Source organism: Mercenaria mercenaria, chromosome 1 (genome assembly GCF_021730395.1).
Source record: "Mercenaria mercenaria strain notata chromosome 1, MADL_Memer_1, whole genome shotgun sequence".
NCBI lineage: Eukaryota > Metazoa > Mollusca > Bivalvia > Venerida > Veneridae > Mercenaria > Mercenaria mercenaria.
The window spans coordinates 85,184,939-85,199,682 of record NC_069361.1 but is presented as its reverse complement, the minus strand read 5'-3'; the positions used below and the strand labels follow the sequence as shown (position 1 = coordinate 85,199,682).

The window sequence follows — 14,744 nt, the reverse complement described above, 5'->3', positions numbered from 1 at the left end:
CATAGAACGCAACCCAATAACATAACAAGAGACTTTGTTTGACTGAATCTGTTCTTGGGAAGTAATAAATGAAATGTGCGACAACCCTTAAATACTCCAATCAAGAACTCCAGTGTGACAGAATAATATAGACAGTGTTTTTTTCTGTGGGCTGTATCATGAATGTTCTCCGGAACGTTTAGGTTCCAGAACGGATAGAGCGTATATCCTCCTCCGGTAGGATTCTGGATCCCTTAAAGCAATTTCATGCTTTCTTCACGAACGGGAACATCTTTGCCATTTTTTTTGTTCCATATCTTATCCGCTAGTGGTCCATTGGTTCAGGTTTGTGACTTCAAAACACATACAAATCACTGCTGTTGACTTGCTTTACCGGGGTAGGGAGGTTGATCAAGACGAGCAAATGACCTCTTTTGATTATGAGGTCAGTAGGTCAAAGGTCAAGGTCTCAGTTACCCGGAACAGTTAACCCGTTTCCGGACGATAACTTGAGAACGCTTGGGCCTAAGATCGTGAAACTTAATAGGAAGGTTGATCATTACCAGCAGATGACCCCTATTGATTATGAGGTCAGTAAGTCAAAGGTCACAGTGACCCAGAGCAGTAGAACTTTTTTGCCCAATAACTAGAGAAAGACGAATTACCATTTCCGGTCCTTGCGTGTATAAACAAAGGAGCGTGCCAACCTACCTTTTGGTGCCATACATGGACCAGTAAGCAGTTCTATCATATTTTATCTATATTTTACAAAAAAGAAATAAGAGAACTGTTTTTTTGCTAAACACATCTTACAAAAAAAGAATAAAATATTACAACAACCATTATAATTATATATTAACGCATTTATAAATAAATGAAACTGTATTTGTTATTAATCAATAAAAAACAAACAACTTTACAGATCGAAAACTAAACAAGTATGTCTATATGATTTACACTCGACAATCATAGTTTGATTAAATATCATATTTATTATGACTGTTTCAAGTACGTATGTGCTTGTAGAAACTGCTTCTCCTAGAAGTACATCAGTCTCGATGTATTATGTTTATGATAATGCAATGTACACAGCCTTAACCCTTAAATGTTTTCATCCAGTTTATAAAACTTGTTGCAAATAACATATTTTTCCGTTTATATTCTGAAATGTTCAGAATCGCTTCAATTAGGTCCTTCAGGAACTCAAAATGTGACTAGTCAATTGAATTCCCATTGTATTGATGAACATAATACCGATGACAACTTTATACACTATCTATACACTATCTAAGAACATGTAAATGTCAAACGCCTTGTAGGGGAAAAAAGAAATAACATTTTATGAGCTATAAATTCTTATACCAGACATTAGATAAATGTATTCCAGTTCCACGTAGTATGCCTTCAATGGATTTCATACCAACTCGAGCTAAATGTAGCTTGAATGTATATCTGGAGGCAAGCTATTTTTCAGCCTGATAATTTTATCCAGCCTTGGTCTTCTGGGAATTGTCTGAACGTTACTATTTTCAGCCTGATAATTTTATCCAGCTTGGCCTCCTGAAAATTGTCAGAACGTTTCCTTTTTTTGTCAGCCTGATAATTTTATCAAGCCTGGGTCTTCAACGTTTAAACAATCGACACATTTCTGTCACCTGACCTCAAAAGTTTAGTCGTCCCTCAATAGCCAATATTAAATGTACCATTATTTACCTTCAGATTCCTGATCATTGGAGAACAAAGTGAAAGAACAAGAGATACAGCCGCATTTCGTCTTTTTACTTTTGTCATCTTCATCTTCCATAAACGCTTTCAATGTCCTCGGCTTTAGGAGAACCACGTCATTCTTGCTTTTTGAAACTCGAACAAGTTTTGCAAGTTCCAGTCTTAGTGATGATTCTTCTTTGGAGAGTGCTTTCCCTTCGGTCATCAAGTCATATATTGAAGAACGTAAATTGCTTCTTTCTGCTTGTTGCTCAAGAACACGGCGTAAAGCCTTTTCCATCGGACCCAATTCTCTTTCATCTGGTTTGTCCTCGTAGTATGACTGAAATAAGTAAATAGTTATTTCTTTACAATATAATGTATGTTCGCAATAATATGTTTCCAGTTTTAATAAACTATGTATTCGTCTCGGTGACTTGTGTATCAAGACTGATACGAACATCATTGACATGACATTGTTTATTATTCAATTATCTTACTTTATCATTGGTCATTGAAATTTCAATGTTAGAATTGAAATTATATTACAAAGTCTACACAATCCCTAAGTTAAAGGGATATACTTTTCATCAAGAGTAATTTCCGGGGTTGTTAAAGACCGCTAAAGTAAAGACATTATATAATGTTCTACATTGTACAAATGATATTGTTTAATATTGGCGTTTATCTTAGTCTACGCAATCAAACCTTCTTGTGGAAGGTATTTGTTTCGGTACAGCAGCTAATGTGTGCATGAAGCAGTCCAATAGTGCTACTTGAGTCCCACCTGGACAGTCGCCATACAACTTGGCCGGTGTCGGTTTGACTTGAAATCGGACAAATAATGTTCTTACTCTACAGGAAATATTTAATTATTTCATGTTTATACCTTGATGGATTCGTAAGCGCTCATAAAAAGTGCTATCAGCAGGTTGATAACCACGATGGTGAATATAGCAACATATGCTCCAATGTAGAACCTAGAGAACCACCACACCCAGTTACCTCCGCTCTTGTCAGACTCCAGAATAGCTAATGTGGCATATATTTCATCACCATTTACAACAGCAAACAACGTTTCCGCAGCCGCTGCGGGCGTTTTAAACTTGAAAGAAATATTAAACAGATATAAAACATTATGAAAACCGACATTTTCTTACAGTAAGGTAAGCAAAGATATGCGCTATATTTTAAAGTAAAAATAATCAATTAAAACAACAATTCGTAACAAACTCGTTATCTGATAAAGCAAAAGTCAGCTTCCTGTATGATTCAAGACATGTTCGCGAACATATATCTAAAATTGTAATAGTAAAGCCTGTATAAAGAACTAAGCTTTTCTGACAGCATTTTATACTGAATGCATACTACTTTATCTGGCTAGTATTATAATTTCTTTCTACAACAGCAAAATATTTTATAAGTAATATAGCCTTAAGCAAATTTATTGTCAAACCAACCTTGACATGATACGGAGCCATAACAACATACCCACACACCCAAAAACCAATGTATAACACAGCAACGCATACGAGATACGCAATCACATCCCAGAAAGCACGGTATAATGTGCTAAACAATAGCTGAAATAGAGAAAGAGCTATATAATCAAATGCAGCTGTGTGTTAGGCGGTCATGATGATAAAAAATCCATTCCGCGTGCTTTCCCCCCCCCCCCCCCCCCCCCCCCCCCCCCCCCCCCCCCCCCCCCCCCCCCCGCCCCTCCCCACCCCCCCCCCCCCCCCCCCCGCCCCCCCCCCCCCCCCCCCCCCCCACCCGAGAATATATTCGATCAACCTTTGATAAATACTATTTGATTTATAATTATATACAAGAAATCTGTTAACTTTGTTTAGTTTTAATTCTTTTATGTAAAATACGCGCACTATATAATTCTTGTACGGATTTTTGTAAGATACACAGACTATATAATGCTTGTACGTAAAATACTCGGACTATATTGTTTTGGTGTTTTCTTTTCTTTCTTTTTTTCTTTCTTTTTTTGTTTTATTTGGCTTTTGCTTTTTTTTGTAAAATACACTGACTATATAATTCTTGGTATAATCAGTCTGAATGTTTGGTATTTTAGAGTCCTTCTTCTGTTTTAAGCGAATAATGTAATATACACTGAGATGCATGTGATCACTATCATAAGTATGTCTGTTACATTGTAAATCTAAAAAAGCACACAGTGCAAAGCAAATCTTACATGGAATTTATTATGGAATTTGAAGAAACGAAGAAGACTGATCCACGCAAGAACACACCCGACTCCAAGCCACACTGTGTAAGAATCCAGTATTTCCAGAACCCATTCACTTTGCTTAAACAATTATTAAAATACACTTAATGTATCTACGATTTTGAACAAAGTTCAGCTAACTTTTATAAAAGGCTTTGAACGTTGTGGATATTTATTCTGGAATTTTCTATAGTAAACAAATCTAGTGTGACATGACATACACTTACTACTTATTTAAATTCGATTTTCCACATTCTAACAAATAAATCATTTTTATTGAAATCAATCATTTCACATAGTTATTGCTAAAAACAACATCTGCCGGATACATATATAATACAAAACAAAGTTAAATAAAGGAAATTACTTAGTATAGTATGGTATACTTATAAGTGAAATGAGACAGTTACCACTGTATTAAACACAATCCATACTGTTCCATACAACGTAAGGATGTCAGAAACGATAACGGCAATATCCCAGTATTTTATAAAACGCGAGTATTCCGATGCGGGTAGGTCAACTTCATCCTTATCAACTGGTCGATAGTACGATCTGTAGTGTTTCTTCATAAACTGTTTTGTTTTCTTCAACAGATAAATGATTCATAATGAGCTACTAGTACTGAAAATAAGAGTATATGCATGAAAAAAAGAATTCTCTAATTGGAATTCTAATTGTGTACAGGTACGACAGACATCAAATAAAACCTTATTCGATATAATGTTTAATGTATAAGGTTTGTATTTCTTTTGTTATTTTTAGAAAACTTGTAAACCTAAACAAAAACATTGTGACTACAAAAAGATCCTGCAGGTCACTAAAGTTTATGAAATGTTGTGCCAGCTTTTTGGAACAGTTCCATTGTTTTGTTTTATTTCTACGGCCCTTTTTGTGTAGATAAAGGATGTAACACTGTGTCACTGCACACAACATAACATACATTGTAACAGTAGTATGTAGACAAATATAAAATTTAGAGAAAACGGTTTTCTCAGTGAATAGTGAACAAAATGCAGTAAACTTTGGGTATTGGTGGATGCGGTATCCTGTTACTGGGCGATAGGTTTGCCTTTGATGACCTATTGTATTTTTTACTTATACACACAAATGGTTAGTTTTATTTTCCGTTCCCTAGCACGCCAGTAAAATGCGAGAAAAGTAGTTTCTATAATGTTTAAAATATTTTAATTTTGCGTCCACAATTTTACCTATATGTCCCTTTAAAAAAATATTCAAAGATGCTTCTATTTTATAAATGGTGCCATTATCTAAAGCGAAGATTTATCCATTTAATCTTTATTTGACATTAAATTTTAACGTTAAATTTAAAAACACCATTTCCCAAAGTTTGAATTTTTGTAAATATTAAAAAGTTGTATTGACCCTTCTTAGAATAACGTCCATCTGTTTGACAGTAATTTTGATAGAATAGTTCTAGCGCGATAAAACACTAGAAGGTATACCAAGAAGCTAAAGGCTGCAAATAGTATGGTTAACGCCGTTATAATCAATGAGATGATGGTGAATACAATAACCGCAGTACCAAATATTTCTGAGGCATTCTCCAGTTGCCAGTCTGAAATAGGAAAAATATCGATCAATGTATCAATGTATCAACATTGCATTGAATTGTTTTTATATAAAAGATCTTTTCACGAGGTAATGCTTTGATACAAAACGAAACACACATTGCTGAACAAATAGTGGGGAGGACTGTTTATAATTTTGGCATAACTTTAAGTCCAACCCATTTGCTGTTCAATGAAAAGAACAGCAAATGGGTTGGACTCTTAAATATGTATATATTTTGTATGTTATGTATATATGAAAAAATGAAAATTATATGCAATAAATTACGATTTAACGTAAACAAATAGTTTTTCTTTTGCCGGGGAAATTTGAGATGGAATACTGTCAAGATATTTTTCTTTAAGTTAAAAATCACAATAATATGCCATCTTTTACAAAAATATCTGCTTTATCTAATTTTATAAAGCATATGTTTTTACAAGAATATATAACTCAAAGGAATAAAAAGTGTAATAAACGAATTTGCGATTCACTGTATTTTTTTGTATTTTTGTAGCTTATGTATGTTATATCTCGTATATTACAGACATTATTACTCGTACCTTTGATGACATCAACAAGTTATAGGTATTTAATAAATGGTGCACTAGGTAAGGAGTGAATTTTCTTACTTCAACAAAGACTGCCATCTAAGACAATATTCCTTATCCTTTTATATATCTTTATTTTTCCTATGTCTAATTTTTAATATAACATTACTTTTAGAAAGTCCACAAGATGCATCTTATTTGTAATTAATTCCGGTAATTGGCCATACCTGACAACTTTAGATTCATTTCTCGGCATCTGATTCTTCTGGAATGCGTGACAAGATCTACCGTTACCTGACCATTATTATCGAGATCGGAAAATTCTACCTGTAACATCAGCAAGCATAGGATTGATAGTAACAAGTTTGTAGTTATGTTGATGCTTTGATAGAAGCAAATAGTTAGACTCCTGGCTCAGTATTTTGAAGACAAGAATAATACTATCTGCTTTTGATAGACTGTTTAGTTCAAAATTCACATTAACACATGCCAGGGAGTGTACTCGCCCGCTTAGCTCAGTAGGAAGAGCGTTGGTCTACAGATCGCGGGGTCGCGAGTTCGATCCTCGGGCGGGGCGTATGTTCTCCGTGACGATTTGATGAAAGACATTGTGTCTGAAATCATTCGTCCTCCACTTCTGATAATTCATGTGGGGAAGTTGGCAGTTACTTGCGGAGAACAGGTTTGTACTGGAACACTGGTTAGGTTAACTGCCTGAAATACTGTTGAAATACGGCGTTAAACCCAAAACAAACAAACAAACAAAGCTTCTTCACAATAAGAGACTTTTCAGTGCACACGTAACATTATGTAATAAGCAAAGCAACACCAATTTACCGTGTGGTTTTATAAACAGAACCGGAACTACTGCATTACCCTTGCCTGGTAAACAGAGGCGACAGATAAGGTCAGACCACTTGGTTTGCTGTAAAATTGTGCTTACAGCTTTGATTTCATATCTTATATCTTAGTTTGATGTAAATGAGTTATGGAACCAAATTAATAGCCCTGTCTTGCTCAAATAACATGCACTCATCCTAATGTGTAATTCGTTTGAATTTTCTAATCTTTTCTATCATTTAAATATATATTTTTATTTGTAAATATAAATATGTATATTGTTAGAAATAAATATGATTTAACTTGTAAACAAAAACGCAACGTCTTATGTTTTTGTACGCACCGAACCCTCTATTCTAAGACATGTGGCTTTCTTGCTGTCTGCATGGGAGCGAACAGAATGCATCGTGAAATGTAGAGTTGTAGACAACAATCTGAAAAAAGCAAATATTTAATGGCCATCATTCGAAAATCAAACTTAAACGAAGCGACAAAGATAGATAATTTCAAACCACTTGCTCTTTGTTCTGTAAGTGTGTTGACTGAAGCTATCAAAACTAAGGTTAAATATCTATTCGGTTGTCCATTCCGAAAAATTCTTCTTCCATGACAGGCATAACCTTATCAAGACTGACTCAAGTCGACATTTATTCTTTGTCTTGACACATAAACACATAATAAGTGGAACATTATTATAGGTAGAGGAATCTTAAATTACAAATGTCAGAAAAAAATTAATAATCTATGTATAATTTCTATGGCAGATAACTAACCAAACGTCATTATGACGTTGTGATATCACACATGCGACATACCTTTTAATTGGCTGTGACAACTGTAAATATTCAAATTCGCGTGATATATTGTAGCTATACAGTGTCTTATTCTCAGGTGTTGTCTTTGATGTCAGGCCTTTGTCGATCGGAAATGTTTTGTCTGGAATTATCGACAAACGAAATTGACTTAAAAAAATTCCTAGTTTAGTAAAAGATTAATTCGGAAGGTTTTCGACTGTGTTCCAGGAAACAAGTGTATTTAGCCTCCTCAAATTTAAATGTGCATCTTCAAACGACATTTATGTCAACTCGACAAAGATAATTACCAGTTACCACGAGAAAAAGCAGCAGACATAAACTGTCACCAACTTAAACATACAAACATAAATACATATACAAAAAGCATCACAGACACTATTCTTAGCATTTCCAAATCTTGTATTACTGTTAGACCAAACGACCCACCTTGATGCTGAACAAGTGTTCATATAAAGTGTTTGGTCAGGATTAAACTTTCTGGACTGTCATCTTAGTTGAAATTTATTTATTCCGTTATGCACGTTTTTGAAAACTATTCACAAACATACATATATATTTTAAATTAAAAAATGATAAAAAAAAAAACAATCATGATTCTTTTAATTTAGTCACACTGCGTGTTTGATGCTGATCCCTTTTTGCAGTTTTAGACTACGTTTTCCAATTTTGATTATACTTTACAGGAGGGATAGTGGGCACTATGTCCAAATCAGACTGAACAGATATTATATTTGTCTTGTACCCTGTTTCGTCGTATCGAGTATTATTGTTGCTCCGCTTTTTACAAAGTCAATAAGCCATTATAGCCATTTAAGACATATCCAAACGCTTATGCAGTGTACATGTCGTACATGTTATTACTAGTAACTGTATTAGGGATTAACTTCGCAGAGGTAACTTTTATATAAATTGTCCTGCAGGTTTTTGACATGGTTTTTGGTGAAGATTGAAATTTGGTGCGAAAAGTCAATTAGTAAACTTCACAGTGTAGTTTCTGCAGCCAGGGTCTCACTATCTTCCCTTTCAAATAGGTAAATATTTTCCTTCGTTACCTTAGCGTTTTGCTTTAAGGGGCACAACTACAAAATGATGACCTAAGTTATTTCGGTATTATTATTTGACTCAAAACCTGTTGATATATGGTATTCTAATACAACCAGCAAATAACCTATATACGCCTTAGAAAAAATCAATCAACGGTTATTTTGCGATAACCCATACGCGTAAGAAGTAGTGTCGTCGTCCTCTATGTATAGAATGATCCAGGTGTGAAGTACGAAAGTGTAGTCGTAAAAAGTAGTTACAGTTTTTTTCTAACTCTGTTTATACTAGTATGTCGAGTTAGAATCGTAATAACAATTTCCAAGGTGTGATTTATCGTAGAACAACCCGAGTGTTTCGTTCTTATTCGAAACAATATATCACCCAGGCCTACGGCCTTCGTGATATATTCTTACGCATAGGAACTCAAAACACGTGTTAGTCTACGATAAACTACGCTTGGGAACTTATTATTGCTTAAATAACATTTGTTTGGCTAGAGAAGAACGACGAATATGTACAATGTGCATGATAATTTATGAAAATATCCGTGTGCAAACGTTTAGCAGTGCATCCTTTCAACCTTTTTACAGAAAAAGAATATTCCTTGAACCTGAACCTGATATTTTACTGGAGGGCTAGAACGCAATATTATTCTGAAAAGTAAAAACTTACATTAAAGAGCGTAAATATTCAGAGAAATAATTGAAATCACAATTTCAAGGCCCCCATTAAAAGTGTTACTCTGCAAATTTACTTACAGGAAACAAGCGGCGGAAGTATCAATTTTAGCGGCAACAGAACAATGGTTTTTTATCTCTGTTTACTTTTTTTTTACTTCTTTTCTACTTGTTAGTATGTGCTATATGTTATTTAACAAAATAATTGTATTAACCTTCTTTTCATTGCATATTCTTCAAAACTGATGAAATATTAAAATTGTATAATTAACAACACAGCCGTAACACATTACGCTTGAGCCACTTATAACTTGTTTGTTCTCGGGAGAGCCTTAGATAATGTTGCAACATGTTTTAGCCCAACAGTTGTTTGAATGTACTCGTATATACTGTGAAATCATAATACTAACACGACCAGCAAATAACCTACATACACATACACGGTGATTTTGCGATAACCAATGCGCGTGCAATGGGTTATTTAGGCTGTTCCACCCCCGCCTGCAATTCTTTTTATGAATGAAAGTCACTTGACGTTTGTAAATCCTAGCATAAAAATCTTAATATCCGCGTAAAACAACAACAACAAAGTTCGGCTGCACTATGTCACAAACACTTAATCTGTTGCGTACGGGAACAATCTGCGAGATTCGTCGTGGTTTTGGGGACTAGATTGTAATTGATGAAAGGTTTTATGGCCATATTACATAATATTTGCAATCATTAAACAGTAGAGGAAGTTTCAACAGCCAGATCCATGTGCGTAGCACGAAGTGTAGTTCATGTGTCGTAATTAAAACAAGTATGTCGTTTAAGAATCGAAATAACAAATTCCCAATTGTGATTTATCGTAGAATAACCCGAGGTTTTCGTTCTTATGTGCGTATCTTTATGCATAAGAACTCAAAACACGGGTTAATCTATGCTAAACCACATGGGAACTTATTACTTTTTAAATATTCGTGGGTAATAATTTTCCGAGGACTGGTTGCGTCAATTTGATACGAACGAAAAAACAAACTAAATATTCATTTTGTCTTCAAACTTTGAATTCCACCAAGTAATCACTTCGGCCAAAACTATGAAATTTTATCCCCATAAAATAATATTATTATACTACAAAATATGATTGAACTGAAGTTTACCAATGATCTCCGTATCAGGTCCAAAATCCTGTAGGTATGTTCACTAGACCATTTAGTGTGAATACGCTAGCATCTGATGGATGAATCGCCTTTGATAAGGCACTGTCAGCAATATTTTCACATACATAATTATATAGTTATTTTATCTTACATACTGAATAGCTGTCCTAACAAAAGATGGACTGTTATGCAATTATTGGCTCTTGACGCCAGCTTTTACTACTATAGAACGAAGTAAAGGCATCAGATCTTGTTGAAAATATAAAATAATCTGTTACAGTAATTTATTTATTATTTCTATTTACCAGATATGAGAATTCTATCTTGAACATGGGAATCATGAAAACCAGGAAAATCAAAGTATTTCACTGTCGCAATCATTTTATCGTCTGGTCTTCTTATGTAGTATCCTATTGCTTCTTTTTCTGCGTTGTAATACTGTAATAAATTATGTAAACATCTAGTACGTAAAAAAAATCATGCCTAAGTTTCTAGATAGCGGCTAGCCACAGGTTGGTCATATGGGAGCTACTACAGTAATTTTAGGATTTCGCAAAAAGAAGACGGTGAAAGTTAAAAAAAAAAAGACGCACAAGGGCTGAAGGTTGTATTTCAAAATAACCGGATATATAAAACTTCCCAATCCAACTTAATAATAATTACATATAAATAGATCAACAATAAGAGGTTTATTGGCACATTAAGAAGAAGGAAGTTTTTTTCCGAAAACGTGGACCGTTTCACATATGGCATAATGACATTGTTTGAAAATAACTCATACATGAAATATATCAGTACATACATCATAAATGTGTTTTGTAACGTTAAAAGTTACAATTTTTAAAAATAAATTATGCTCAAACATTTTTATTACGCCTTACTTGTTTCTGTCTTCTGGTTTCGTTTTATATGAAAACATTTTTAAAATCCACATCAATGTTCATGGTTCGTCATAAAAACAATATGACATGAAGCCTTTCAAACATCTTAAAACAGAAAATAATTTTAGGTAACAGTGTATGTTTGACTTAACAAATCGGAAATGGCTTATACTTCTTGATGAGATTTCCTTCATATTGATATTAGGACACCCTGTATATTAAATGTCACCAGATGCTTTCGCTTATAAAACGTCATATAATAATCTTATACGGACATTTTGTTCGTCTGAAAAAGTTAGCCATGAGTCAAATGTTAATTTCCTTTTATTTCAGTTTCACATTCAATACTTAAAGGAAGATGCTGTACCATGTGTTACATTTAAATCATTATAATATAGATATGAAAATGAAAATTGCGAAGCATTTCTCATAACACCTCCGCAAATTTCACTGCCTAACTTTAGAGAATAATAATGTAACTTAAAGCTGACTAACTTAATATGTAATATACATATCCTCCTCACTTGATACTTGAATGCCGGGCAAGATTTATTAAGTGATTGCACTTGTTTTGTTATTTATACAAGCAGATAATTATGAAAGTAAATAAATATATTTTATAAGATAAACATACGTTTTGCACAGCATAGTTAATACCGCTCTCCAGATCACTTATCGTATACACGGCAAAGTCTCCTTGTGCTGGGGGATATGGAAGAGTTTCCCAACCTGTGAATGATAAGATATCAAGACTATCGCTTCTACTTGTAAATAAGAAATGTCTTTTTTAACAACTTTATTTCTAAATTTCGAATCATGTTCAATACCAATGGTTTGATATAGAACATTCAAACATAATGCAGTTACATTTAAACTTTCAATTTAAGCTGTAAAAGTCGTAGAAAATCTGACTGGTGCAACAATAAATGACGCGAGTGGAACTTATGACCTCTGACAATACTAATGAATTAACAATAAAAATGTGTATTATACGCAATGCTAGACATGTGTACATTGGAAAAAACACTCACTCGCGTCCCAGTGTTCAAGGAGGAGATGACGAAGGGTGAGGTGTCCCCTGTTGACGCTTGAACTGAAGTTACCCCGGTCATATCCAAAGTGAAACATCTGAAGTATACAAATGTCATATTCCTAACTGAAAACTACAACTGGTTGGTATTGTCTACTAATATGTTGTATCTTTCTAAAGATATCAATAGAGAGGTTCAAAACAAGGGTTATATAGACAAGTCATTCAGATAACTATCTTTAACCTTAGGTGGTTTCCAAGACGACATGAAATGCGTTGTTTCAATGACTGCAGATGCTGTATTGTTAAGTTGTATAAGGCTTGGAACTGTCAAAGGAAAAGCATGCTCTTTTTGCCAATATACTGCAACAGAAGTGATATCAATTGAAATTGCACGTAACGACATTACGCATTTCTTATATGTTTTCGTAGAGTTTAGCATGTATGCAATATCAACAATACATCTTACCTGTGTCGTTAAAAGAGCAACTTTAGTTATCTGTATCAAAAAGAAAAAACAGTAGATAAGATGGAAGTAGCACGTGTTTCCCTTCCATTTGAAAGCTGCGTAGAAATAAAGCCTCAATAATCTGCGAAGTCTCCTAGCTTCATCTTCATAATCTGTTCTTTGGTCCGCCCCTTTTTTACTTGTTCTGTTCCCATTTGCTGAATAATACATACATTTAAATGATTATTAACACCAATAACGTAAAGACGTTTTACTCTGTAACAAAATCTGCGAAAGGTTCCTTTGGAAGCATTGAACGCAAACAAGCAACACAATAGCAGACTCAGTTCCGCTGAATTGGTTAAGTAGAGGTAATGAATTGTGCGGCACCTCTCACGCCCCGATCACGCGCCGGCTTAAACATCCATTTAATGTGCATAATGTTAGTCATAGCAGCAATAAAAGAAACGAGATTTTTTACCCATTGTTTTTAACTACATCTTACAGAACTATTATTTTTAATGATTGTAATATAACAAACCTTTCAATTCAATCAATGTATGAAATGATGTCTTACCATTATCTGTCAATTCCATTCTTCTAAACTGTATCTCAAAGAACGTTTCCAACTAATCAACTATAGCTTATTTTCGTTAACAAAACAAAACTTTCATTTCATTTATTGCTTTACTCGAGATTTAACAAAGATAAGCCCTTTACAAGTAAAAATATCCAAATGACTAATATATTGTTCAAAAAGTTTCTTATAAGCAGAAAACGCTATAGTATAATGCAGTGCCCTAGACAGTTTTCTTCTAGATGAGTTGCATACTGATTAATCAAGTTTCGTTTCTAATACGTAGAATACATCGTGACCTATGCTCGAAAGGAAGTAAGGACTTCATACACAGGAAGCAGTTTAACAAACAAATAAGTGTTGTTTATAACGTTAAGCATCCTGCATCAACAAATTATACACGCTGATTTAAATTGATCTCGTTGATTAGATCAAGTACAGTCTAACTTGCTCAATGTACCACGTCAATTAAGAGACCACTTGCATTAAGAGGTCACTTTTCAGTTGCTTTTTGTGTAGATTAAGAACATTAAATGTTGCATTGAAAGACCATTTGTGTTAAGACACCGACCACTTTTTGTTCTCTTGGGTGGTCTCTTAAGGCAAGTTGTATTGTAAATGCGAACAGAAGAAGAACTACACCACTGTAAGTTACTATTTCTGTAAAAACTCTATTTTGTGTTAAATGCATGTCCCTGTCATAAGGAATTTCAGCAACTGCATTAACTAGTAATCATGAATACTCTGTATATTGCCCCGCCCCTTGACCAACTTAAATCACTTTAAATTTGCCCAGGTGTAGCGTTTCAGAATGAAATTTGAAAATATAAAGGATTCTTAATTAAACCTTTTTTCTAAAAAAAAATCTGTCACCTTACGATATCTATACGATTCTCGTTGAAAGTTTTTCCAAAATTTTTTTTACGATGAAAGCAGTATAAAAATGTACACATGTACATGCGGATCTGGTTTGTGAAACTCCATAAAACTCTGTCGGTGGTGTAACTCGCTAATGCTGTAATGGTTATTAAATATACCTACATCAATGTGTGCGAAGGAGCTCTAAATGTTTCACTTACATCTTATTTGCCCGTGAAGCGGTGCATATAATGTGATCACGTGCGTCGGGCAGGCGGGCGGAGTTCATTAAATGATAAAATCGGTGGGGGGAAAAACCTTTGGAAGAATAGAACGCTTCAAAGCAACATTATTGCCGACTCAGTTTTACTGAGGCTGTAA

General features: G+C 34.2%; 1 protein-coding gene across 1 annotated transcript; it reads right to left on the bottom strand.

The window, feature by feature from the left end:
• Positions 1-807: 807 nt before the first annotated feature.
• LOC128559918 (mucolipin-3-like) lies at positions 808-13,781 on the bottom strand. Its single transcript, XM_053553053.1, has 14 exons — positions 13,506-13,781; positions 12,950-13,146; positions 12,482-12,578; positions 12,085-12,179; positions 10,875-11,007; positions 7,704-7,824; positions 7,232-7,322; positions 6,276-6,375; positions 5,392-5,504; positions 4,336-4,512; positions 3,893-4,006; positions 3,144-3,266; positions 2,573-2,788; positions 808-2,026 (listed from the first exon to the last, which is right to left on the bottom strand). The coding sequence occupies exons 1-14, from the start codon at positions 13,522-13,524 to the stop codon at positions 1,685-1,687; spliced, it is 1,938 nt and encodes a 645-aa protein (XP_053409028.1). The 5' UTR covers positions 13,525-13,781; the 3' UTR covers positions 808-1,684.
• Between the last annotated feature and the right edge of the window lie 963 nt (positions 13,782-14,744).

Coding starts and splice junctions, on each gene's coding strand:
- LOC128559918 (XM_053553053.1), bottom strand. Junction 7,825..10,874: donor AGATAGAATTCTCATATCTG/GTAAATAGAAAT, acceptor CGATAATTCCAG/ACAAAACATTTCCGATCGAC. Junction 7,323..7,703: donor TTGTCACAGCCAATTAAAAG/GTATGTCGCATG, acceptor TGCTTTTTTCAG/ATTGTTGTCTACAACTCTAC.